This window comes from Amia ocellicauda, chromosome 15 (genome assembly GCF_036373705.1).
Source record: "Amia ocellicauda isolate fAmiCal2 chromosome 15, fAmiCal2.hap1, whole genome shotgun sequence".
Taxonomy (NCBI): domain Eukaryota; kingdom Metazoa; phylum Chordata; class Actinopteri; order Amiiformes; family Amiidae; genus Amia; species Amia ocellicauda.
The window spans coordinates 1,460,059-1,487,770 of NC_089864.1; the positions used below are offsets into that span (position 1 = coordinate 1,460,059).

Here is a 27,712-nt window from a genome sequence, read left to right on the forward strand (position 1 = left end):
AGAAATGTAATTACACTGGAAAACAGTGACACTGAGTCTCACTACGTGAAACCTGGAATATCTTGACATTATTCTTCTTGTTTCAGACACAGGTCTGACTCACGCACAGGGAAAAGAAAAGCTGCATTTACTGACACTGACATTCAGGAGAACAGAGTAGTTTTAATCGAATGGATACCAATGCTGTGCCAGGAGAGAGCAGAGATATTGTTTTGTGAAAATGTATCTTCTGACCCACATATTTCAATGAATACAGAGCAGAGTGAATCAAGCACCTGTGACAAAACTGTCCTCCATTTTAATTCCAACCGAGCTCATTGGCAGAACTACTTACATGTTAAGACACACACTCTCTCTCTTCCTCTCTCTCTCACACACACCTTAATAAAGTATTTTCCTACAATAAAACAGAATAACCTAGACCCAAAGGCTCTGTTCTGAACCCACACAGGGCATCCAGGTTCAATGCCCAGGTGTCTAGAATTAAACTACATGACTAATTCTCAGTGATGCTGGAGCACTTAATATAGGGCCCACTTGTGTCTGTGTATCATTAATCGCTGACCCGCTGAATGTTTTTTAGAAATCCTGAACAGAGATCTGAGTGCTCAGTGTTTGAGCAACAACAGACCTGAACCAGGATCCCTCTGAGACCCCGGGGCAGAGTACAATAAATAACTGAATAGATAAAGTCAGCTTAATAAGGGCTGAATCCATATTGGCACTTAAACATGTGCTTGGATTGAAAAGCACCAGACAGTGAGTTTGGAGTATAAAGATCAGAACAGTCTTATTGCTTGATGTGCTTCAACTTTTCTTATTTTTTCATTGGGACTCTACATTTATTATAATGATTCATGGTGGAAAAAAACAGGCAAACTGCAGATACATATTTATTATTTATATAATTACATTATATGTTGTTCAGTTGGTTAGAGAGTTCAATTGTAATGTAATATGTAGGGTTATAATGTTTATGAATAGATCTAAATGATGTGAAAAATTCAAATGTACTGCACGTAATAGTTCAACCTCCAATTGTAATGAAGGGTAATAGTTTTGAATCAATCAATCAAGTGCTTTAATTGTTTTCTTCTCAATAAAATTCCTCCGATTTGGATGCCTTTACAAATATAATAGCTGAATAAGTGTAATTGTTTTTGCAGGGATGTATTTTATTGAATTAGAAATGCTGGCCACATCTACGGCCACAATGTTAGTAATTGTGCTCCCTTTCTTTTTCTACTGACATTACACTTAATAATAAACAGTGACAAAGAGCTTCCTCTAGCCAACAGCATCTTAAATCCCATGTGTGTTGTGTGAGTCTGTTAGTGTGTAGCAGAGTGTGAGAATCACGTCAGCACTGATCAATGAGGGATCAGTATAAAACGAGAATAATCATGGATAAGAACCCATCAATCAAGAATCAGTGAAAGACTGACGATCATTAATAAGGTACAGACTATTTGTCTGAGTATATGCTGTTAATCCAGCAGTGATAGTGATGCAGGTAACTGAGACCCAGAGCCCAGATCAGCCCATCAGTACCAGCACACTGTCAGTGGGGCGCAATTCTTTCCATTGAGGTACAGCCCTGGGGAGAATTGTGCTAAAATGCTTTTAAATGGACCAAACCCTGTGCTGTGCATACAAGACATGCTGTCTGCATTGTAGAAGGAAACCTGGTATCTCTCACAGTCCAGGTACACCCCGATCCTCCTAGGGCTGCAGTCAGGGCTTATGGGAATGATTTCAGACTCCTTTCTGATCTTGTAGCCATTGCCATGAACATGAGCCAAAACCAGGGGCCTGCGCCTGTTAAATATCATTGAAAACCATGTTTTCCTTTTTTCATGATCTGGATCAATCTCAATTCCCAGCTCCCAGTCACTCTTCCCCCCCACCTCCACCTCCCAGTAGTGGCACCCAGAGGTGAAGGTATTCTGGCTGTTTGAGCTGCGCCGGTGATCCTCTTGTTTGGGTTCAGTGTAATGTCTGTCATCATGCCTGACACTTGATCCATCGCTGGACACTTTCAGACCATAACTGGAAGGTACTGTCAAGCGCTCAGGAACTGTAGAGAAATTAAAATAGTCTCTAAGAATGTAGTAATAATAATAATAATAATAAATAGCCTAATTTACACATCAGTATGTTTCACAAATGCTTTAGGGATACAAGTTTTACATGCATAGATTAATTAAAAGTTCACCTAAACTTGTATAATTGTATACACTTTGCACATCACATATACTATTTACCAAATGTACAACTATTTATGAGGGGTCAATTACAGCGGACGCAGGAGGAGGCTGTGTTAGTGAAGTGCCCACACAGGTGTGATTGCTCATGACACGACCAGAGACAGAGATCCAGAGAGCTGGGAGACAGTGGGGGGGCTGCTGTTTGCACCGCCACACCCAGGACACTAGACAGTATGACAGTGTAACAGGTCCTCAGTGGACACCAACAAGGAGAAGGTCCTCACCAGTGCTACAGTCTCTCTCTCTATTGGGATGAATTACATTGACCGTGAGTGAGTCTTGACAGCAGGGCCTCTCCTCGCTCTTGGATTAGCACCCAATAAAGAGTCGCTTATGATAACCAGCAGATGAAGAGCAGTGAATGCACACCTGGTTTGATGACTTTCAGCATCTCCTTCCAGATGAAAAACTGCAAGTGAGTCTCGTAAGGCTCGAGGGTCAGAGAGCCTGGGGTGACACGCAGAGACTGCAGCCTGGACTTATACCTGGAAAACAAACCAGAAGCTCCTCATGATGTCCCTGTGCTGAAGGGCCCCCAGGTGATGGCAAAGCCCCCGCTGGCGAGGTGGTGAACAAGGCAGAAGTGGCGAGCGCTGCTGGGGATGGGCTGGATCACAGAGCGACTCTTGATCAATATAAAAGCTATACAGGGAACACATCTATGCAGTTGAAATTAAGCAATATCAGGAGCTCTCATTGTCTACCATCAATAACTGATTCATAACATATTTTTATATTCACTCACAAATGATGAAATACAGATGCACACAGTGGATGTAGAACATTTTAAGCAAATACATGTCTGGGTACATAAAGCCACAACACGATCAACAACCCAGAAGATAGCCTTCTGAAGTTCACTGAAGTGCACTACACGTATACTGTATTTCACTTTGTGTGCTTATAGCACACTTACATATACTTAAACACACATTCTATTAAGTGTGCAGTTAACTCTTTATTCCTACTTAGTGTTCAACAACATAATAAGGACCTGAGGAATTATAATGCTGTTAAGGTACAGATGAATGCAGTTAGCTCTGAAAACAAGAAGAACTTCTATACAGTGAGCAGAGCGGGGGGATTCGAGATCCGAGTGAAGAAGTAAAAGTGAGAAGGAACCAAATCAAATGTTTTATTTCCTTTTCTTACTTTCTGTATGATCTTGTTTCGTCATATCCTTGAAGGATAAAAATAAAATTTAAACTGATTCAGTCTCATACTCACACTGCCTCCACCACTCCCTCAGTATCCCTGGCTGATCGTGGCATTTCCTTCTTCAGCCCGTCCACTGTAGTGGCCCCCTTGTCACACCACCACTGTGAAGACACACAACATCATACAACTAGGAGCTCAGACCTCAGGGAGTTCCAGACTGAAGCAGACGCTGGCAAAACCAACACACCATCGAACTAGATGACACCATACACCCCCCCCTATAGAGAGATCCCCGACACTGTACACACCCCCTACAGAGAGCCCTGACACAGTACACACCCCCTATAGAGAACGGACTCTGTACAAACCTCCGACAGGCTGTACTGCTGCTGCACAGATGTCATAGAGAGTCAAACTACTGAATATTCATATTGAAAGATGACATTATGGTCAGTAGACATTAGTGGGTGTGGCACTGGTCCTGCTCCCAGTGCGATGGTTTATACCAGTAGAAAGTTGTCCGGCTCAGGGATGTCCAGTCCGCACTGCAGAGCCCTCTCTTTCGCTCTGCTTTCTCTCAGCGCTGTCTCGATCTGTGGCAGGTTCTTCTGCATGGCCTGCAGATCTTCCTGCTCTGCTTGCTGCAGATCCCTCTTCACCTCCTCCTCTCTGCGCCGCAGGAATTCATGCAGCTCCGCAAACTGAGCCCCGATCTGCGCCAACAGCTGTCTGGATTTCCCCTGCAGCCAGAGAGCACAGCAGCAGGGTAATGAGCTGTGACTGACAACAACAACAAAAAATTAAGAGACCACTTAACATTGATTTCTGAATTTGGAGAGGTCTCTTAATTTTTTTCCAGAGTGGTGTGTGTATGTATGTATATATTTGGACTTGTTTGTCCAGCACATCCCACAGATGCTCGATTGGATTGAGATCTGGGGAATTTGGAGGCCAAGTCAACACCTTGAACTCGTGATTCATCAGACCAGGCCACCTTCTTCCATTGCTCCGTGGTCCAGTTCTGAGGCTCACGTGCCCATTGTAGGCGCTTTCAGCAGTGGACAGGGGTCAGGATGGGCACCCTGACTGGTCTGCGGCTACGCAGCCCCATACGCAACAAACTGTGAAGCACTGTGTGTTCTGACACCTTTCTATCAGAACCAGCATTCACTTTTTCAGCAATTTGAGCTACAGTAGCTCGTCTGTTGGATCGGACCACACGGGCCAGCCTTCGCTCCCCACATGCATCAATGAGCCTTGGCCGCCCATGACCCTGTCGCCGGTTCACCGCTTTTCCTTCCTTGGACCACTTTTGATAGGTACTGACCACTGCAGACCGGGAACACCCCACAAGAGCTGCAGTTTTGGAGATGCTCTGACCCAGTCGTCTAGCCATCACAATGTGGCCCTTGTCAAAGTCGTTCAGATCCTTACGCTGCCCATTTTTCCTGCTTCTAACACATCAACTTTGAGGACAAAATGTTCACTTGCTGCCTAATATATCCCACCCACTGACAGGTGCCATGATAACGAGATTATCAGTGTTATTCACTTCACCTGTCAGTGCTCATAATGTTATGGCTGATCGGTGTAGTGAGGTGTATGATTTAACAGTTATACCAAAAAGGTGCTAACGATCATCAATTCAATATGTAGGTTGAAACAATCATTAACTGAAACAGAAACCGCTGTGTAGGAGGAATAAAACTGGGTGAGGAACAGCCAAACTCAGCTAACAGGGTGTGGCTGCTGAAGACAGTTTACTGTCAAAAGTCATTCACCATGGCAAGACTGAGCACAGCAACAAAACACAAGGTAGTTCTACTGCATCAGCAAGGTCTCTCCCAGGCAGACATTTCAAGGCAGACAGGGGTTTCCAGATGTGCTGTCCAAGCTCTTTTGAAGAAACACAAAGAAATGGGCAATGCTGAGGACCGTAGATGCAGTGGTCAGCCAAGGAAACTTACTGCAGCAGATGAAAGACACATCATGCTTATTTATTTATTCATTAATTTAACTTGTAAATGGGCACATGTTAACTAAATCGTGTTTATGGTCATGGTCACTGTGGAGCACCAGACCTGCACACCATCCACAGCCTGACACACCATCCAGTTGTTAATAAAATATTTATAAAATCTGATCCGATTATTATCCTTCAGTTTATTTTTAAAAGTCACCGGTGTCCTATGAAATCCATGTTCGGCAAGTTTTTAATACACTTGGATATTAACTGTAGGCTAATTGGTTCTGTATGTGGACTTCACTCCATGCTGCTATAAGACAAAACATTTTTTTTTGTGAATCCACACAGCACTTCATAATGTATCTACAGCGTCTTCCCTGTCTGTCTACAAGTCAAGCACACATCTCCGCTTCTGAAAGCGAAGCATTTCCTTAGTTGTCGTGACGGATGTTTACGGCCACGTCTGGCAGCAGATAGTTAACTGTCCACAAAACCTGGACGCTTCCGTATGCTTAAGCCAGTGGAAACACTAATTTAAGAACCCAGAAGCATCCGCCAGAGGAAACGGGGTAAATCCGAGAGTGGTCTGGCCGGGCTGCCAGACTGACCCGTATAGCCCCTGAGTTCAGCCACCATTTCATACACACCGCCCAGCACCTGCCTGCTCCACACAGCCTCATCAGCACAGCGATAAACCGCTACAGCAAAAGACCAGCCCCTGATGCAGAGCTGGAGCTAACAGCCAGTGGGTCTGGTGACAGAAATCTAAAATATACTCCCACCCTCCCATTATTGTCTCTGGCAAATGGCAGTAATTTTGCCCCTAACAGTAAACTGTCCCTAACAGAGTCTGGCCCTGTTCCCATAGTCGCCCTTGCTACCCCTGCGATGCTGCCGCTGCCCCGATGTGGGCAGTTTGTACAGGAGGTTGTGCGCTCTACCAGCTCCAGAGAGGGGTGACACACTGTGGTGCCCCGGTGCAGACACACTCACTCTGGTGCTGTCGATCTGTGCTGTTTGCTCGCTGGCCAGGCCTTCCACAGCTGCACTGTCCTCAGAGAGAAACTGCAGAGCGCCTCGCAGCTGTGCCTGCGGAAGAGAAAATGTTACAGCATGTTTACATCAGTGTTAAAGCAAAGAATATATGCAGCAGGAGATCAAAACCCAAGTAAGGAATTAAAATGAACATTACAGCTTATAAAAAGCCAGTAGTTGTGGAAAAATATTGTCTAATGTTTTATACTGCTCTAATATTGTGTACGTTGCCCTGGATAAGGGCATCTATTAATAAATAAATACTACTACTACTACTACTACTACTACTACTACTACTACTAATAATAATAATAATAATAATAATAATAGGGATGTAACGGAGCGGACAGAAATCCACATCCATCCAATGTGGATTTTAAAGCATTAAATCCGTCGAATGCGGTCATAGCGTATTTAGTTGTAGGTTGATGGGCATTTTGTATTTGTCATAGTCCTAAAATTGAATTTAATGGAGTACTTTTATTACGATTATGTCACTGTTCAAATTAACAATTGCATGAGTCTTCAGACATTTTGAATGAATTGTTCAGATGCAAAACATGCATCTAATACCACTATTACTAGTCACTTTACTACTTGCACGTAGTTTAGGCTAGTAGTTGTACATTACATTTCAAAATCACAAGCCGCTCTGCATCACGGGGGAGTTGATGCAGGGGTTTAACTGGGAAGTGCGGATGCTCGTGGTGTACTTGTAGAATAAGAAGGAGCGGCTGCTGCACGCAGGTTTTATATGAATTGTTATGTTAATAATCGGGCTTTATTATTTATTCCGATTATTACATACAAATACACCGCGCAAGGAAATGTTTTATATACATGAATGATTGTACATATTTAGAATTAGAAGCATGGGGTTGAAAGTGTGGGGCGCTGCGACAGCACACAGCCCTATCTGTAACAATCACATCATCCCTTCCCTGTGAAATAGCATGCGGACTGACTTCGCATGTGCGTGTTGCGATGGTACACAGATATGTGCTACTAATTCGAATTCGTTTGGTTTAGTATTCGACGGAGTTCGGATTTGCTCAACATGTGCGAAGAAAACCTTACATCATACTTCAGTCCTGGAGGGCAACATGTCTGCTGGTTTGTGTTCCAACGGGAGCTATAAATTACTTAATTAAAAATATTATTGACTCAGGTAGGCTTACCTAAAAATGTAATAGTTTATTTTTTATAGCTGACACCTTACATTGTGTTGATGACTAAAAACCCTGAACCCACAAAGCATTTCAGAGTCTGGAAAGAAGATTTCAATTAATCAATTTAATTGTTTAATTAGACCAATTAAGGAGCCGAGTGCGTTGGATCAAAACCCAGCAGACACTTCCACAACACCCCCTGGACTGGAGTCTGACACCCCCGCCTTATTTGTTTCAAAACTGTCACAATGTGTATGCGCAGGTGCATTTCTGCTATAAATGCTTTTTTGACCAAGTCACTTACCATTTGGATTTTTCCCTTCTTCTCACAGCAAAACTAAAAGAGTAATAAGTACGTCTGCGGACAAATACAGAATCGCCATGCATTGCACTGTGGAAAGACTGAATTGGAGAGAAAATACCTAAAAACCGCTTCTCAAGAGTTAACGCATCGCCCTGTCCTTCCAATCTGGCAGAAATAACAGTTTACTACCTATTCTATGGAATTACAGTAACAGTTTTTGATACATTTGAACTGACAGACTCACCTGGCAGCTCCGCGCCGCCTCCTGCACCGGTCTGAAGACGTGCCCGCTGTGGGCCTCGCTGTCTCGGCAGACCAGACACACCAGCTGCCGGTCCGTCTCGCACAGCAGCTTCAGCCTCTCGTCGTGCTCCGGGCAGCGCAGCTCTCCGTGTCTGCGGCGTCTCTGCTGCTCCTCTCTCGCCGCGTCGGCCATGTTCCTCAGGACCCGGTTGACGGTGAAGGCCCTCCGGGTGATGGGGGCTCTGCACTGCGGGCACAGGGGCGCTGTCGTGTCGGAGGCCAGGAGGGTCTGGATGCAGCGGCGACAGAAGACTCAGACTCAGACACAGCGGGCACTGCAGCTCTCTGAGCAGGGCGGAGGAGGCCATGGAGCAGAGGGTCTTCACGGGAAATGACACAAATCGCCTTCTCTTTCGGTTTCTGTTGTCGTGGGGAGTGGTTCACTGTCCCGACACTGTGGCAGAGTGTTGCTTCCCACAGTTTCAAACTCATGAGGACTTTTGCCGTGTAATCAACACCAGTGCAGTGCATCTGAAGCATGTCATGGTGCTGGCCTTCTTTTACCTTAAACTGTGCTCTCTGTATGGATCAATACATAGTGCTACAGTGAAAAAACTTTAAAAAAAAGCAAATTAAAATGGTGCAAGTGATCAGAAAAAGAAACCTTTGATCCGTCATCTGGTAACAAGATTATTCTGTAATGTTTCTACCACATACGAAACTGGGAACATATGGGATGTCTTCTGCTGCCTTTACCAGAACCCAGATGTAGTGCTCAAAGACAGTTTTGGGAACTAAATAAAACAACTTTCTTCTTGAAGTGACTCCATCTTCTCCCATTTTCAGCTACAGAGGACACGGAAAACTGCCCTCCCCTCCAGTCACATGACACAGCTAAAACACCTGCACTCATCAACCGCATATAAGGGCAGCACACTGGCTGTGAATTAGTGCTGCAGGGGGGAGTGAGGAGGGTGTGTAGGAGTGCCGAATAAATAAACTATTTATTAAACTGCATTGTTTAGTGAATATATATACATAATATAAATTGCTGCATTACAACTTTGGGTCTCTGCAACAATGCTTTGATGAAAATGAGACACTGTGGACAAAAATAATTACAAAAATAATAATCTGCATTATCATCAAACATACAATATTGAATTCCAGCACCATGTTTGTTGTGTTTGGTTCATTCACATTATTTCACTTCATTCCACAGGTAATCCTCCCCACCAAAAATAAACTGAACTGATCCAATACTAATGTACTACTTGAACTAATATATTCATGGACATTTCGTACATTCTGCAACCAATATGCAGTTCATGGAAAAACACACTTAACGACCATGTTGTTTTGTAATTAGAAAGAAGGATCAATTTAAAGCAATCTAATACAAATCCATTGCATGCATGATTTGAAAGTTAATTAAAATACTAAATACCAAAGCTATCATGTTAAACAAAAGAAAACTTACTGCACAAGTCAGTCTGCTGATGCTCTGTTGCCTCTGTGCTAAAAATGAAACTTTTCTGGAGCCAGAAATATACCATCCAATGGCCTCTTCTAGTGGTTGTGTATTAGTCTGCCAACCCAATGTGACAGAGTGACTCTGACATGAGATCATCGCTGTCTGAGTGAAGTGCGCAGAACAATGCAGACTGGGTTCCATCGCACGACAAACTTGTTTTTACTCAAGTGCTTAAGTTGGTTACAATCTAGTGAAGTCCACCAAGTGAAATGATGAAAACTCCCAAGACAAATATGTTTTTACATACTGTACATAACTGAACATATTATTATTAACCTCTTCAGCTCATGAAAAAATGAAAACCCTTTGCAGGTACCAGATTTTTTAAATACTGATAATGTTTTAGCAGCTGAAATTGCTTTAAATTGTAAATATGTGATGCATGAAATACAACAAATGAACCAAAAGAAGAGAGATGGATAAAGGGCGATGGTGGCTGCAAAGGCCAGACACCACAGCACGGCGATCATGGTGGGCAGCTGTCCACCATGATCGCCGTGCTGTGGTGTCTGGCCTTCGCCACCACTGTCGCCCCTCTTTCCTCCTCCCCGGTTTCCATCCCTGGTAAGTAGTGTGTGTGTGAGTGTGTGTGTGTGAGGGTCCTGGAAAAGCAGGGTGTGATGAACGGGCTTGAGCCGCCATCCCGTGTTCACAACGAAAACCTAAAACACAACAACGCTGTTAATGTGTGTGTTACGAGGACAGTCGGATGTAAACAGCTGTTGCACTTTATCCATCTCTCTCTCTTCCCCTAGTTAATGCTTCTATATTGTTTTGTCCGCACAAAAGGAAACATTATAAGGTTTACAACAAGATTTGACCACCAATTAACATTGCCCTGGTACAGCAGTGGTCTCAGATATTTGATTGCTGATTTACACCAAAGACGTGCCTCATCAGCCAGGTGTGTTAAAGTACATAGGGACCACTGATGTCAAAGGCAAGGACAAGGGCAGTATAGTAATTGATCTGAAAAGCTTAGTGGGCAGAAGTCTGTATTCCTTGACACTAAGGAGAATATCTAAACTGTGATTTTTATTTGAAAACAAAAACACCTCTACCTCTGGCTTTTCTGCTGAGTCAGACTTGAGCTGCTGTCACACCATTTCCTGTAAACCCTTCAGTTTTCGTCACCCCCTGACATTCATGGCACAATGAGCTGGTAATCCACAGGTGAGCTACACCCGAAGCCTGGCAGATACAAAACACATTTATCTGCAAGGAATGCTTGAGCTACAGCCTGCGGTTACCTGTGATAAAGGTCATCAGTTATTACACACTTATCGATGGGGTTTGCTCTCCAGGCAGGCAGCACCTCTGTGCCACGAGCTCTGGTGCACACGCACTATAGAGATGCCCTAAGAAATATAGAGGAATAGATGAATGCAGCTCAGATCCACAAGTTGCACAAACAAACCCCCGCCGGCTCCTCCAAGAATCCACAACACTTTGTGATGTAATGTAATGTGAAGAGGACAGTTTATCACTCCCTTCCCAAGTCTCTCTCTCTCACACTCAGCTCAGTCTGTCTACCCTAGTCTACCCTTGTAAATGATCATGGGATTTGTGTGTGTGTCTGAATGTGTGTGTGAGTGTGGTTGTCAGTCTGTGTGAGTGTAATTGTGTGTGTGTTTGTGTGTGTGTGTGTCTGTCTGTCTGTGCCTGGGTAGATATGCCCAATTGCCCAGTCTGTCCTGCTCTCAGTCGTGACCTCCAATATGCTGTGTTGAAACTGGATTTCGGGAATTGATGCTGTCGTGTGTAAACAGTGTAAACAGGCATGTTTGCCGTGTCGGCTGTGCTTTACTGGAACCGCCCTCACACTGACTATAAATGCAGCCTACTTTTATTCCTTTTGGGGATTTCCCAAAAACTCTTCCATCCTCTAGACTGAACCATTTGAAACTGTGTACTTTTTCATAAATACACACAGACACATGGATACACACATACATGCGTATATACATCTATACATGAGCTGCTCCAATAAGTGTCTGTACAGCATGCAGTAAATACACGAGGTGTGTGTGCCCAGTGCAGTCAACAATCCAGTTCAATGGATCTACGTGTGAAAAGCAGCTTCCAAACAGTGTCTGTGCTGCTGTGCTAATCTATGTATCAGTATACAGTACAGCACAGTGTTGGAGTGGTGTGTGCTGTGGTGTCGTGTCTAACAGGCCAGGCGCTGAGCACACGCAGTATTGATCTGTGGGAAAGAGGGGGTCATTGTTCGCTGAGCTGCAACCCTGTGTTTGCGCTGCGGTTAAACAGTGACAGGACCCTGAGGCCAGAGTCCTTTGCTCCACTGCTCTCTATATCTCCCTCCCTCCTGCGCTCTCCCTCTCAGACCCCCTCAGACCCACTGTGACAGCGCTCCTCTCCACGCAGCTGTCCACCATGATCGCCGTGCTGTGGTGTCTGGCCTTCGCCACCACTGTCGCCCCTCTTTCCTCCTCCCCGGTTTCCATCCCTGGTAAGTAGTATGTGTGTGAGTGTGTGTGTGTGAGGGTCCTGGAAAAGCAGGGTGTGTTGAACGGGCTTGAGCCGTCATCCCGTGTTCACAACGAAAACCTAAAATACAACAACGCTGTTAATGTGTGTGTTACGAGGACAGTCGGATGTAAACAGCTGTTGCACTTTATCCATCTCTCTCTCTTCCCCTAGTTAATGCTTCTATATTTCAGTATTAAACTAACCTCATAATACAACTCTCCTTCAAGTCTCCACAAATACAAATACGGGCAAATAGGAGGAATTGATTACTTATAACCAGGTATTTACCTTTGTTTTTGTGTTCAGGTCAGGGAGCTGTTCTGAGGATTCTGTGTGATTTGTATTAGAAGGGGCTTTTGCTAAACAGCTTTAATGTCTATACAGATATTGGAAATGTGTATTTTCTTTAGTTCTACAAGCGGAACTACGTGGGTTTCTACTCGGGGAGGAATTGGTACTCCTGTAGGTGAGCGCCATGCAATCTCCTCTGTTTTAAGTGCGCTTAAGCATATTGTATTAGTAGAAGGAGGGAAATAACAATGTTCCAGGAGATACATGCTAGAAATAGTGACTTTGACTGACGTACATTACGTTCTCAAGTTAGACAGAATAAATGTTAATCATTGTGGATTTTCTGTTGACAGGTGCTGTACAGAAGGAATGCTTGTGTGTTTTGTTTGTCTCTTGCTTACCTTTGTAAGAGGGCGGGTGGACTCTTCCATTTCCAGGGGAATTACTTTAAATGCTCTGCACACAGACAAGATGGGGTCTTCTCTTTCTACTTGTCAAGAGGAAGGGCCACTAGCAATTTGTGGTGCCTTGGTAGTGCCCCATGCAGTTTTAGTGATGCAATTTTGTTGGCTTTGTCTGTTTTTCATTGTTGTATTTTTTTTCCTGTGAAATTATTGAATCCTTTTTGTTCAAGAATGTTTTCTCAGTTTGACTTTTGTGGAACCTACAGTCAAATACTTGTTTCCACTGGAATTCTCCAGTCTCTGTTGCCTCAGTTTTTACACACTGCATGGCAGCTCTCTACGATACCTGGGCGAACAGGTCCGGACAGTTATTATATTTAGTAGCAAATCACCTGGGACCTCACACAGGGTGATATATTTTTGTCAAGTCTGTTCAATGTCCGTGACATATATGGCACGGTGGGTCCTCAAGCATTAACTGCACTTTGTTTTCCCCTTGGGAGTCTGTTAGCCCCCCCCAATATATATAAATATATACTCTCTCTCTACATTTCTCTCCCCCTCCCACTCCAACCTCCCTACTGTCTCCCACCCTCTCTCTCACACACTCTTTCATTGTGTTTTGTGTTATTTTTCTTTCCTTCAATGTCTACAATTTCTCTCTCTCTCTCAGACCTAGAGTGCAGTAGTAATGGGCTGTCAATCTCCGGCGGCTCCATCTCCCTCTCTAATGGCTACAAGGTGAACAGTCTGCTGACCTACAACTGTCCCGCTGACCACTACGCTTACCCCGACCTGATGCTCCGGTGTCGGACTGACGGGAAGTGGACCCCCAGGCCCAGCAGGAACGCGCAGTGCAAAGGTGAGTGAGTGACCTGCACACGCAGCGATGTGTGGGGCCGCTGCAAACTGCTACACATTGGAGAGTAGCGCAGTGCCTTGCAACACACTGTTGTGCCCTGCTATGGGTTAGAAGGCACTGTAACTCACTGTAGCGTATTATAAGCCTTGTGGAAAAGATGTACAGTTCACACTTCTAAGTGTACTAATGTAAACTCATACAGTGTATTGCAACATTTTAGTAAAGTCTGATATGCTGTAATACATTGTAACACTGTAACACAGTAACACATTGCACAGCTGTAATCACATATTATAATACATTGTAACACTGTTATAATGCACAGTAATACATTGTATAAGTGTAAAGACATATTACAATACATTGTAACCTTGTAATAACACACTAGCATGGGCTGTATCATTCAGTAACATTCAGTGATAGACTGCAGTGTATTGGAGTATACTGCAGGCAAAATTTAAAGGAACATAATGAATTGATATACTGTATTATAGTGTAATATACTAATATATTGAACTACACTGCAATATACTATAATACAATACAGTGTCCTGTGACAGACCATAGCACACTGCAGCACATTACTCCCATACAGTGTCACACATTGTATTGCTTACCCTCTCCCTCTCTTTCTCTCTCTCTCAATTCAATTCAATTTCAATTCAATTCAATTCAATGTAATCTTTATTGGCATGACATTTGTATTGCCAAATCATGTGATATAATTGATACATATAAACAGGAAAATATAGATTTACAGAAAATAAAGTAAAACAAAAAACAATTTAACAAAAATAAATCTCTCTCTCTCTCTCTCTCTCTCTCTCTCTCTCTCTCTCTCTCTCTCTCTCTCTCTCTCTCTCTCTCTCTCTCTCTCTCTCTCTCTCTCTCTCTCTCTCTCTCGCAGTGGTCACATGCCCAGACCCCAGTGTGCTCCGGCATGGCTCAGTCACTCCCTCTCAGACCCAGTATTTCGTTCACAACGTGACACATTACCAATGTTATGAGGGCTATCAGTTCCGGGGCAATGCCTCCCGCACCTGTCAATCAAATGGCAAATGGAGTGGAGACACGCCCATCTGCGACAGCGGCAGTGAGTGACAGCTCCATCCTCATCCAGAGTCAGAGCTCTCTGTCTCTCTGTCTGTGGGCACGGTTACTGTACTGTAGTGTCCAGTTAGTCAGTGTTAATGGACTGTAGTGTCCTGAGAGTCAGTCTGTGTTAATGTGCTGGTTAATAGGAATCACAGTGTTTGTACTCATCCTTGTCTCCCTTTCTGTGTCTTTCTTTTGTGCAGTGCAAGTGCCAGACAGTCAATTGGTCAGTCAGTACCACCTGCCCACTGTCTAGTCAGACTGTCAGGGTTTGTATATTGTATAAACTTCACTTCTCTCTCTCTCTCTCCCTCTCCATCTCTCAGCTGACCACTGCCCTGACCCTGGTGTGCCTCCGGGTACGAGACGGACAGGGGATCGTTTCGGGATCGACGACAAGGTGTCCTACCGCTGTGACCGGGGGCTCATCCTGGTGGGGTCCTCAGAGAGAATGTGTCTGGAGAATCAACAGTGGACTGGGGCCGAGCCGGCCTGCTACTGTGAGTGACAGCATGACAACAGCTCTACACCACTGCACTACAGGACACTGATACTGCGCTACAGCACACTAACACTAACTAACTCTCATTACATCACAATTAATTCACACTGACTGTGCACAGTGGCAGTGTGCTGTTAGGTAGCTGTGTTAGAGCACACAATTATTGTTCAATCACTGACTATGTTTGGAACTGCAAGGCGGGATTATATTTAGTACTAATTTTACCTTTAATTTAAGGACATGTGTTAACTCTCTCTCTCTCTCTCTCTGTCTGTTTCTCTCTCTCTGTCTCTCCTGTGTCTCTTTCCCTCCAGACAAATACACCTATGACAGCCCAGAGGAGGCTGCCAAGGCCTTCACGTCCTCCCTGGGGAACCTGCTACATGAGTCTGGACAGGACATTGGTAAGCGTCTGGCCACTGACTTCCAGTCCCCCCTCCCCTCCTTCTTGTGTCTCTCCTGCTTTGAATTTGCAACAACAAGCCTCCCTGGCCATTGGGTTGAGGCCAGAATTGAAGGGGATCAACTGACTAAAATCCTCAATGGAGAGCCAAAACTGTTTTGTAACCAATGTTGCCAATGCCTTCCTTGCCTCCCTCTCCCCTCTCTCTCCCCCTCTCCTCCCTCTCCCCTCCTTCTCTCCTCCTGCACACTCAGGTGACGAGCAGTATGGGAAGAAGATCCGGCTGGACCGGGGTGGGAAGCTGAATATCTATGTTGCCATGGACGCATCCCAAAGCCTGGATGAGAAGGAGTTTGAGAAGTCCAAAGCCTGCATCCTGGCGCTAATACAAAACGTAGGACATGCAGCCAGTGTGTGAGGGGCATGTCTCTCTAGGGCACTGTAGGGGGAAGATAGGCAGTGGTGCCTCTTGGGTCTATATTAGGATCTGTATTGATCTATTTTCTGAATGTCTGTTGTTACTATTTCAGAGTCTTTATTAATCTCTGTGTTAACATTGTCTCTAGTGTCTAAATCAGGATCTCTCTCTCTGCTTGAAGAGTCACTTCAGTCTTCATTCTCCCTTCATAAAGTCTCTCTTCCTCCATCACTCTGTCCAGATCAGTTATTTCGAAGTCACCCCCAAATACGACATCCTTTCTTTTGCCACCTTCGTCAAGGACATTGTTAACATCACCGAGCCCCAGCTGTCCTTGGACAACGTCATCAAAAGCATTACAAAATTCAAATACTCTGGTAAGACAAATTGTCTCTAATGTGGGACTCTGAAGTAGGGTTGTCTTGGCATATTAATCTCATTACACTGTTAGTTGGGGTATCAGTCAGTGTGTCAGTCAGTCAGGGTATCAGTCAGTCAGTCAGTCAGTGTGTCAGTCAGTGTGTCAGTCAGTCAGTGTGTCAGTCAGTCAGTCAGTGTGTCAGTCAGTGTGTCAGTCAGTCAGTGTGTCAGTCAGTCAGTCAGTGTGTCAGTCAGTCAGAGAGTCAGTCAGTGAGTCAGTCAGTCAGTCCGTGTATCAGTCAGTGAGTCAGTCTGTCAGTCATTCAGTGTTTCTGTGTGTCATTCCAGGTCTAGTATCAGCCTGTCAGTCAGAGTATAGTACAGTGAGGGAGTCAGTAAACAGTATCAGTCAGTCAGTCAGTCCTGCTATTGGTCAGTGAGTTGGTTGTCTATTTCTTCTCCAGAGCACAGAGACCAGACTGGCACTAATATCGCTGCCGCCTTCCACAACATCTATGAGAAGATGAGTTTCCTGAGTGCGTCCAACAGAGAGGAGTTCAAGGAAACCCGGCACGTCATCATTCTCTTCAGTGATGGTAACGCATGCCAGCTAGTGTCCAAATACTGCTGCTACTGTGGCTGCTGTGATTACTGCTACCCCTGCTATACTGATTACTGCTGCTCCTACTGTAGCTATAACTCCTGCAACTGCTGCTCCTACTGCTGCTGCTGTTATAATTACTGCAGCTGCTGCTACTGCTAATTCTTACTGAATTGTAATGGTGCCCTGGGTGTATTTTGTGATTGTTGCAGTTATGTTGTGCACGACTCATAGGTCTGGCTCTGGATTTTACATATCATTTATTTTATTTGCATCCAAACATACATTTCATTTAACTTCAATTACAGTTTAATTCTCTGTATTTTATTATTTGTGATTGTTTATTTTTTATCTGGAATACAGTTACATACATGTCCTTTCAGTACATTATTTTATTGCATTGACAGCATCGCCTGGATTCTACAAATCTCTGTTGTCATATTGTTCTGTGTTCTAGTACAATGTTGCAACAATTAGCAGTAATTAGTTAATTACCTGTAATGGAGTTACATTTTCTCCTGTACTCCCTGTCTCTCTCTGTTTCTCACACACTTTCTCTCTCTTTCTCTCTCCAATATAGGTCAAGCCAATATGGGAGGCAGTGCAGATGTCTATGTCAGAAGAATAACACAGCTCATTCATGGTCTCCACAGTGAGAGTGACAGGGAGTCATATCTGGGTGAGTGAGAAACTTTAAATTAAATGATTATTTGGTATAACTCTCTTCATCACAGAGAGCGCTTTAGTCAAGGTTTCATGGTGATGATGATGATTGAATTTATTATTAAAGTTGAGGGCAATATGGCTATCCTTACCTAAACCAATGTACTGGTCATGCCATGTTTAACCATTGCCCCAAGTCCAGTTGATTAAATGAGAAGAGGTTAATATGGACTGGAGGGAGTGAAAACTAATACTAGTAATAATGTACCGCTTTACCTCCAACCCCTCTGTCTCTCTCTCTCTCTCTCTCTCTCTCTCTCTCTCTCTCTCTTTGTTTCTTGAAAATATATATATATATTTAGTGTAGTTTGAAAGATTGTGGGGTTGGTTGTGTTTTAGTTTGAGAGGAGGATGGTGAGGTTTGAGTGGCGAATGGTGGTGTTTGTGAGGAGGACCATGGTGTTCGTGTTTGTGGTTTTATATGTAGAACTATATATTTAGTTATATTTATTTGTGTGTCCTTTTAAATTTGTAATAAAGGTTTTCAAAATTCTCTACTCTTTCTCTCTTTCAGTGTGCTGTTACAATACTATACTAAAATACTGTATTAACTCTCTCTCTCTCTCTTTTTTCTCTCTGTATAAGATATTTATGCATTCAGTGTGGGTTCAGATCCTCAAGAGGAAGAGCTTCTCAAGCTGGTGTCGCAGAAACCCGAGGAAAAGCACTTTTTCAAACTGGAAAATATAAACGATCTGCACAAGACTTTTGCTTTAATGATAGGTTTGTGGCCGAGTGTGTGTGTGTGTGTGTGTGCTGGGTCAGTGTTAGAATCTGCATTAATCTCTCTGTGTTATGCTAAGTGTACACTACATGATTTTAGTTCCGATTTGCCTGTCCCAGACACATTTTTGAGGTCTGTGACAAAACCCCCAGATCGGAGCCAAATCGGTGCTCGCTACCGTCACTGAAGCTCGTTAAGTCTGAGCAGTTCAGAGGCGCACCCTGACTCAGAATTTGAGCTCCCAGATGCCCCGACATTTTCAAGCATGTTTGAAATGATCGGTACCTAATCTTGTAGTGTGAGCACTGTAGTGAGATCGGCGATGAGCTGCAGCCAATGAGAGAGCAGAGGTGCTGCTCTGAGTGTTTCATATTGAAAGTTCAAGTGTAAAGTTCTACACTGCGGTATCCTCACAATTGCATGTGGAGGTTGCAATGTTAAGTACATATTTTAAACAAATGTTTAATGACATTAAAATAATAGAAATAATAATACTACAGCTTTTTTAGTTTTTTTTGGTTGTTTTGTTTTTAATTATTATTACGGCATTAGTGACAATGCAGCATCTGAGCCAAGTTAAGTGCAGTGATAATCCTTCTACAAATACATTCTATAATACACAGGTTCACATATAGGCTACACAGTTACCGTAAAATAAGGAATGCACATACAATGCTTACTTTCAACTGAACATAAAAATCATACTCATAAACAAACCAATTCGCTTAGATACTTAAAGGAAAGATTAAAGGCTATTATTGGTACCTATTTTCTCTACTAAAATTGCAGCTCAGCTAAATTATTATTCAATGCAATTATGAATATGAGCAAGGTAACATGTTCCACAGCATGTCCAATATTCATAGCAGAATGCTTTAAAAATGAACTTATAAGGCTTCTTCTTCCTTTTCTTTCAGATTTGAGAATCGCAGGTTGTGTTTTTTTGGGATTGTTTTAGTTGGAATGTGCTTGTTTGGGTTTTAAATATTATTAGGCTACATGTGATGTTTTCTAGCTATCTAAAAGCATCATGTCTATAACAAACAGCAATAAAAGCAGGGAAATTATTCAGACGTAGTACCGAGGGTATTATTATTATTTATAGATGTATTTTGAATCAATATTTATATAAAAAAGGGGAAAAATACATGAATACATACAATAATCAATACTGGTGTTTTCTGTGGGTGCGTTCCCATGTCACAGATTCTCACAATTCTTGCCAGAATCTGGAGATTCAGAAGATTCTCAGAAAACCATTGGCTAAATTGGTCCAAGTTTGCTCAGATTAAAAAAAGTTAGTGTGTCATAAACATCCTATATCATATGGTCATCAACAGTCAATTGCAATGAATTTGCAGAGTTAGTACAGAGCTGCACTAAGCACAAGACCGTCTCCAGTCCGCTGCTTTCATTCGTTACACTTGTCCATAAATGTTCAATACATTATTTAGCATAAATCAAACAAAGAATATTCAAACTGAGTGGCACCAGCTTCAGTGGATGGGCATTGCCCCACGGTGTCCTCTGTGGCACCGGTCCTGTCTCCAGGTCAAAGATCTTTTAATGTGTGAAGATCATCTGCACTTGGTTGTGTGGGTCCATGACAATTCGTTCCCATCACTTTGTCCCGTGACAATTCGTCCCTGACAATTCGCCCCAGTGACAATTAGTGTAAAACTTAATTATTGGGGTTACAGTCTCGAATCAATTTAAAACATACATTATTTATTATAATGCTAAGGCTTAAGGCTACTTAAAATAGGTTTCATGTTAAAGTTTGAATCCTGATCAATCCTTTTATTTTCTTATGTGTACATTATTATAATATTTCTTTAATATTTCATTTCCTGGAGTTAAATGGTATCAGAGTAGAAATAACAATTAAAAGGCGATTAATAAGGATTTTAACGTGCTCCCTACTAATCTTGCTCTCTCTGTCTTTTTCCTTCTCTGTGTCTGTGAAGATGAGAGTGACAGTGTGGGCCTGTGTGGGCTCTACAGAAACTATGATGTCAGTGGTGAGGCAGACAAAACCAAAAGAGAGAAATTCCCTTGGCTGGTTTCCATCAAGATCACTGTGAGTACAGACTGATGAAAAAGACAGACAGACAGACAGACATTCTGGCAATGCAGACACTCAGACTCAAAGAAACAGATATAGACAGAGATACAGAGAGATAGAGACTTTGACACAATCTAGAGGTAGAAACATTTAAAAATACATAGTTTTACACTAAAGCCTTATGGACAGAGGGCTATATAACACACTGACAGCCAGATTCCAACAGATATGTCAGATCTGCATGTGCCCTCTGTCCAGTGCTGTTGCCTGTTGTCTGCACGTCCCCGTCTGCATTGTCTCTGTGTCCTTCTCTGTGTCTGTCTTTGACTCTTAGGTTCACTACAGTAGTGTAGTTTCCACCCTCTTTGATCTCCCAGTCCCTCTCTGGATCATGTAATGGTTTAGAAATAAGTAAGTCTGTAATATTGCAAAATAGTTTAATCATTTAGGTTATATATATATATATATATATATATATATATATATATATATACTCACCTAAAGGATTATTAGGAACACCTGTTCATTTTCTCATTAATGCAATTATCTAACCAACCAATCACATGGCAGTTGCTTCAATGCATTTAGGGGTGTGGTCCTGGTCAAGACAATCTCCTGAACTCCAAACTGAATGTCTGAATGGGAAAGAAAGGTGATTTAAGCAATTTTGAGCGTGGCATGGTTGTTGGTGCCAGACGGGCCGGTCTGAGTATTTCACAATCTGCTCAGTTACTGGGATTTTCACGCACAACCATTTCTAGGGTTTACAAAGAATGGTGTGAAAAGGGAAAAACATCCAGTATGCGGCAGTCCTGTGGGCGAAAATGCCTTGTTGATGCTAGAGGTCAGAGGAGAATGGGCCGACTGATTCAAGCTGATAGAAGAGCAACTTTGACTGAAATAACCACTCGTTACAACCGAGGTATGCAGCAAAGCATTTGTGAAGCCACAACACGTACAACCTTGAGGCGGATGGGCTACAACAGCAGAAGACCCCACCGGGTACCACTCATCTCCACTACAAATAGGAAAAAGAGGCTACAATTTGCACAAGCTCACCAAAATTGGACAGTTGAAGACTGGAAAAATGTTGCCTGGTCTGATGAGTCTCGATTTCTGTTGAGACATTCAGATGGTAGAGTCAGAATTTGGCGTAAACAGAATGAGAACATGGATCCATCATGCCTTGTTACCACTGTGCAGGCTGGTGGTGGTGGTGTAATGGTGTGGGGGATGTTTTCTTGGCACACTTTAGGCCCCTTAGTGCCAATTGGGCATCGTTTAAATGCCACGGCCTACCTGAGCATTGTTTCTGACCATGTCCATCCCTTTATGACCACCATGTACCCATCCTCTGATGGCTACTTCCAGCAGGATAATGCACCATGTCACAAAGGGCGAATCATTTCAAATTGGTTTCTTGAACATGACAATGAGTTCACTGTACTAAACTGGCCCCCACAGTCACCAGATCTCAACCCAATAGAGCATCTTTGGGATGTGGTGGAACGGGAGCTTCGTGCCCTGGATGTGCATCCCACAAATCTCCATCAACTGCAAGATGCTATCCTATCAATATGGGCCAACATTTCTAAAGAATGCTTTCAGCACCTTGTTGAATCAATGCCACGTAGAATTAAGGCAGTTCTGAAGGCGAAAGGGGGTCAAACACAGTATTAGTATAGTGTTCCTAATAATCCTTTAGGTGAGTGTATATATATATATATATATATATATATACTTACTTATTTCTAAACCATTATTTGATCCAGAGAGGGAGTGGAAGATTGAGAGGGAGAGGGACAAGGAGAGAGGGGAGGAGGGGGATGGAAAGTGATTTGTGTTTGACTCTGGGAGAGCTAATGCTGATATACAGACAGGTGACAAATGAAAGGAAAAACCTGAATAAAAGAGTGGAGGAACTTAATGAATGCAGATGCCTCCAAACAGGTGTACTTCATGATACAATTAACATCCTATCATGTTCTGTGGCATGTATAAAAATGCTGAGCAGGTCCAGCTGACCTCGATTTTGGATCAACATGGCAAGAGGAAAGGATCTCAGTGACTTTGAAAAAGGGGTCATAACTGGGCACGAATGGCAGGAGATTCAGTCACAAAGATGCTCAACTGGCTCGTGTTTCAATAGGAACAGTGACTGACGTTACATCTGCATTTAAATCTATGGGAAATACATCATTAAATAGGTTGGAAATTGTGGTCGAAAGCATACATTCGAGGACCATGATGCTCGTGCATTACTGCGATATGTAAGGACAAACAGAAGAGAAACTCTTTCCCGGGTGACTGAGACTGTCAATGCAGGACATGATCAGACTGTCAGCAAGAACAGTCCATTGAGAACTACACAGAGAGGATATTATAGTAGGGCTGCAGTGCATAAACCCCTCATTACAAAGACAAATGCACATCTGTGAGTTCCGTGGTGCAGAAACCATAGGCACTGGTCTACAGAGATGTGGAAAAAAGTGATCTGGTCAGATGAGTCATCCTTCACCTAGTGGGCGAGTGCATGTGTGGCGACACCAAGAGACACCAGGCCTGACTGCTTGACCCCTACAGTGAGGGGGTCCAGAGGCTCTGTGGGGTTTGACGGTCCGGACCGTAATGTGACTCCCTGTACCGCCTACACAGGTTTTTTAGAGCAAGGTCTAGCTTGGCTAGTTGAATCTCCTGAATGTCGAATGGAATGCGATTTTGTAAGCTTCGGATGAACGAAGTCCATGAGACTTAATCGAGTGATCTGATATGTGTGTCGCAGAAGAAGATGGATATTGATTAGACGAACGAGTGTAGAGTTATAATGTGTCTGATTTATCATTGAACGGAGCGTCTATAGGTGTGACTCCTGGAGTAACAGAGTTGCGTGACAGGGCGAGAGTTTATGGGAATGAGGCGAGTTGGTTTGAAATTTCTGATGGGTAGTTTTGGGTGTTTAAAGGTAAGATTGTTAATCTGTAAGGCGAGGAACGAAGCCTGGAAGATGAAGGTGAAGAAGGGGTTGAAATACAATTGAGTGCTAAAAGGGGAGACTCTCGGGAACAGAGAAGCTTGAAGGAAACAGACTGGTATGTAATGATGGAGTAAAGCGCAGAGTTGTGGAGTGAATGGTGATGAACCTCAATTGTGAGATGAAGCATAGCAGACTGGTTAAGGTGTCCATTTACGGAAGTGTGAAGTGGCCGGAGCAATGATTTATGATACTTGCCAATTGTGCTGGTTAATGTTTTTTTGAGTTGGAAACCCCAAAAAGCGAGATGGTGAAAGAAGACCGCACTACACATTGAGGTAATGAGAGCTAGGGGCAGCATGGAGTGTGAGGGAGAGAAGAACGAGGGAGCGGTTCAAGGGAACCTGAGTCAGGATGGAGAACAAGGACCCAGACAGCGCAAGGTGGATGCAGTGGAGGGCAGAAGGAGGTACGGGACTAAACTGAGCCAGGCTTGAAGCCAAGGGTTGAAATAAAATGGCAGTAGAATGGATCGGAGGGGTGGACCTGGGTCCAAGCAAAACTGAGGAGGGGGTGGAGCTGTGACAGGGTGGCCGAAGAGAGCACGGTAGGTGGGAGCGATGCAGAAGGACATGTCATGACCTGGAGACGTGAGCAATGTAGCATCTGGAACAGGGCGGGGGTTGGGGGAGGGAGGGGACGGGGGGGGACGAGGATGCTGGAGAAATGTCGAGGGCACAACCAGTGATGGAACGAAAGGCGGCGTGACGGACGGGCGGGCGAAGAGCAGCCCTGGGTCCTAGCAAGAATGAAGGATTGGAGGAATAGAGGAGGACAAAGCGGCGACAGGGTTGCCAAGGAAAGCACGGAGACAACACTGGCGGTGGCGCACGGTGGGGAACACTGGTTGGAGGAAGGGTTAGACTAGTCACGTTGCTGGCTGCGAAGAGGTCCTGCACAACGGGTTGCCTAGAAGATCACAGGAGACCAGAAGGCAGCAACGCACAACAGAGGCACACCTGAGGGAGGAAAGGGTTAGATGAGTCTGTAGGAACGCACTGGTGGCTGCTCAGAGCTCCTGCAAGGGAAGCAGTAGAGATCGGCATCTCAGAGGAAGGACAAAGAGGAGAAGGAGGGCATCATGAAAACAAGTCTCATGTTGTGCAATCACACGGTTCGAGACGACCAGAGCGGACGTTATGTTGCTCGAGCACCTGCAAGGAGGGGGCTGCAGGGGGACGTAGGGGAACCGAGGAAGCCAAACGGTGCTGCCGCGAGGAGTAGAGAGAAAGGGCCACGTGGGGCCAACAGCACAGAGAGACGTGGCTATGAGGGCCATGTACGGGGAGGATACCGAAAAGGTGCCGCACGCGACGAGGGCCACACGAGGACCCCTGGCAATAAATGCCGCTGGCGATGGGGGCCGCATGAGGGCACCAGCGAAAGAGGGGTTTGGGATGGTGTGGCCCACTGCCAGCACTGCAGGGCATAAGTCGATCATGCAAGAGCATGGCAAGTGATGGGGGCATTGGGGGCCGGGGGCCTCGGATGAGACGCAGCCCATGACAAGCTGCACACCAGTCTGGACAGAAGGCAGGATAGAGACAGGAGGGAGGAGGGAAGATAGAGGAAAAGGAAGTAGAGTAGACATGGAGGATGGTGCTGGGCCCGGGGGAGTGGAGGGGGAAGGGGAGGGGAAAGGTGGGGGATAAGTGTGGGGGTGAACTCAAGGATGCTGGACAGGAACAAAGAAAGCAAAAGCATGTAAACAGCAGCGGGGGGGGGACAGTGGCAGGAGCCACCGCGGGAGGAGGGAAGTGAGGGTTTTTTTTGTAGCGATGTTGTTGGTGGTGGTAATATTAAGCAAAGGCGGGACCGAAGGAAGGATTGAGACGTCATCAGGAGGGGGCGGCTGGCGTCCAGGTGGAGGGGGTGGGGCGCAGGCCCAGCGTCATTGAGTGTACCTGTGGAGGAAAAGAACTGGGCTGCGTCCCAAATCGCACACTTGTTCCCTACACCCTTCGACAAGTGTACACTTTGCGTGACGTGGTGCTGACGTCACAGAGTGTGCACTTGAGTGAGGAGGGTGCAGGCTGTAGGGTGAAGATAAAAGCGCTCAATGTGACACACTTCAGCGTCAGCCTTTGACTGAAAAAGTACCTTCGCAGTCATTTCTTGTCATCTGTCTCTGTATTTAATTAACATAATTATAATAATAATAATTATTATTATAATTATAATAATAATAATAATAATAATTATTATTATTATTATTATTATCTTGAAATACATTGTTCATTAATATCACCTCCTAGTTTTATAGGATACTACTTAATTAATTAACTGATAGGTGCCAAAACGTTTTTGGCTGAACTTTCTAATCATATATTTAAATCACGATTGTATAATAGTTTTATATTATCTATGTATATATGTATTATAATTTCCTTGATACATACACCGATCAGCCATAACATTATGACCACCTGCCTAATATTGTTGTGGTCCCAAAGCAGCCCTGACCCGTCGAGGCATGGACTCCACTAGACCTCTGAAGGTGTGCTGTGGTTTCTGGCACCAAGACGTCAGCAGCAGATCCTTTAAGTCCTGTAAGTTGCGAGGTGGGGCCTCCATGGATCGGACTTGTTTGTCCAGCACATCCCACAGGTGCTCGATTGGATTGAGATCTGGGGAATTTGGAGGCCAAGTCAACACCTTGAACTCGTGATTCATCAGACCAGGCCACCTTCTTCCATTGCTCCGTGGTCCAGTTCTGAGGCTCACGTGCCCATTGTAGGCGCTTTCGGCAGTGGACAGGGGTCAGCATGGGCACCCTGACTGGTCTGCGGCTACGCAGCCCCATACGCAACAAACTGCGACGCACTGTGTGTTCTGACACCTTTCTATCAGAACCAGCATTCACTTTTTCAGCAATTTGAGCTACAGTAGCTCGTCTGTTGGATCGGACCACACGGGCCAGCCGTCGCTCCCCATGTGCATCAATGAGCCTTGGCCGCCCATGACCCTGTCGCCGGTTCACCGCTTTTCCTTCCTTGGACACTTTTGATAGGTACTGACCACTGCAGACCGGGAACACCCCACAAGAGCTGCAGTTTTGGAGATGCTCTGACCCAGTCGTCTAGCATCACAATGTGGCCCTTGTCAAAGTCCCTCAGATCCTTACGCTGCCCATTTTTTCTGCTTCTAACACATCAACTTTGAGGACAAAATGTTCACTTGCTGCCTAATATATCCCACCCACTGACAGGTGCCATGATAACGAGATTATCAGTGTCATTCACTTCACCTGTCAGTGGACATAATGTTATGGCTGATCGGTGTATATAACTCAATTTATGGTGCTTCATTGGCATGACTTACAATTTCATGGTGTTGTCCAAGCAATTATACATTACATACATACATGGAAATGTAATAAAGGACAAAAAATATTTCTCTCTCTCTCTCTCTCTCTCTCTCTCAGCGATCCACAGTTGAGTCCTGTAAGGGCTCTCTGGTCAGTCCACTCTTCGTCTTGACGGCAGCTCATTGCTTCCGATCGGGTGACAGAGCCGACCAAGTCACTATTGAAATAGACGACAATCTGCAGACCTCAGGAGATACAGGTTGATCCAGACATTATGACTGTAATCTATCTGTCTCAGGAGTCTGTATTAGGGTCTCTGTGTCAGGAGTGTCTGTGGGGTCTGTATTAAGGTCTGTGTGTCAGGAGTGTCTGTGGGGTCTGTATTAGGGTCTCTGTGTCAGGAGTGTCTGTGGGGTCTGTATTAGGGTGTGTGTGTCAGGAGTGTCTGTGGGGTCTGTATTAGGGTCTGTGTGTCTGTGGGGTCTGTATTAGGGTGTGTGTGTCAGGAGTGTCTGTGGGGTCTGTATTAGGGTCTGTGTGTCAGGAGTGTCTGTGGGGTCTGTATTAAGGTCTGTGTGTCAGGAGTGTCTGTGGGGTCTGTATTAGGGTCTCTGTGTCAGGAGTGTCTGTGGGGTCTGTATTAGGGTGTGTGTGTCAGGAGTGTCTGTGGGGTCTGTATTAGGGTCTGTGTGTCTGTGGGGTCTGTATTAGGGTGTGTGTGTCAGGAGTGTCTGTGGGGTCTGTATTAGGGTCTGTG

General features: G+C 44.4%; 2 protein-coding genes across 3 annotated transcripts in view; one reads left to right on the plus strand and one right to left on the minus strand.

The window, feature by feature from the left end:
* Positions 1–797: 797 nt before the first annotated feature.
* Positions 798–9,105, minus strand: LOC136771462 (nuclear factor 7, brain). The gene is made up of 6 exons (XM_066723787.1): positions 8,144–9,105; positions 6,385–6,480; positions 3,932–4,165; positions 3,495–3,586; positions 2,637–2,752; positions 798–2,077 (listed from the first exon to the last, which is right to left on the minus strand). The coding sequence occupies exons 1-6, from the start codon at positions 8,333–8,335 to the stop codon at positions 1,545–1,547; spliced, it is 1,263 nt and encodes a 420-aa protein (XP_066579884.1). The 5' UTR covers positions 8,336–9,105; the 3' UTR covers positions 798–1,544.
* A 1,052-nt stretch (positions 9,106–10,157) lies between these two features.
* Positions 10,158–27,712, plus strand: part of LOC136711133 (complement factor B) — a 52,754-nt gene continuing 35,199 nt past the window's right edge. Inside the window, exons 1-12 of one of the 2 annotated variants that reach the window (XM_066687178.1) lie at positions 10,158–10,240; positions 13,538–13,726; positions 14,634–14,819; positions 15,148–15,321; positions 15,638–15,727; positions 15,981–16,120; positions 16,386–16,521; positions 16,969–17,100; positions 17,686–17,784; positions 18,414–18,551; positions 20,520–20,632; positions 27,073–27,214. In XM_066687178.1, coding sequence (XP_066543275.1) covers positions 10,165–10,240; positions 13,538–13,726; positions 14,634–14,819; positions 15,148–15,321; positions 15,638–15,727; positions 15,981–16,120; positions 16,386–16,521; positions 16,969–17,100; positions 17,686–17,784; positions 18,414–18,551; positions 20,520–20,632; positions 27,073–27,214 — 1,615 coding nt within the window. In that variant the 5' untranslated portion in view covers positions 10,158–10,164. Of the gene's footprint in view, positions 10,241–11,996; positions 12,150–13,537; positions 13,727–14,633; positions 14,820–15,147; positions 15,322–15,637; positions 15,728–15,980; positions 16,121–16,385; positions 16,522–16,968; positions 17,101–17,685; positions 17,785–18,413; positions 18,552–20,519; positions 20,633–27,072; positions 27,215–27,712 lie in introns of those variants that run through there. The other variant, XM_066687177.1, reaches the window with a different exon arrangement.

What these genes read in the sequence shown, in the direction of transcription:
- LOC136771462 (XM_066723787.1), bottom strand. Translation starts at nt 8,335, where the DNA reads ATGGCCGACGCGGCGAGAGAGGAGCAGCAGAGACGCCGCAGACACGGA. An exon ending in AGCCGGACAACTTTCTACTG is followed by an intron (nt 3,587 to 3,931) that starts GTATAAACCATC and finishes GTGTCTTCACAG; the next exon opens with TGGTGGTGTGACAAGGGGGC. An exon ending in GCTGAAAGTCATCAAACCAG is followed by an intron (nt 2,078 to 2,636) that starts GTGTGCATTCAC and finishes ATTTCTCTACAG; the next exon opens with TTCCTGAGCGCTTGACAGTA.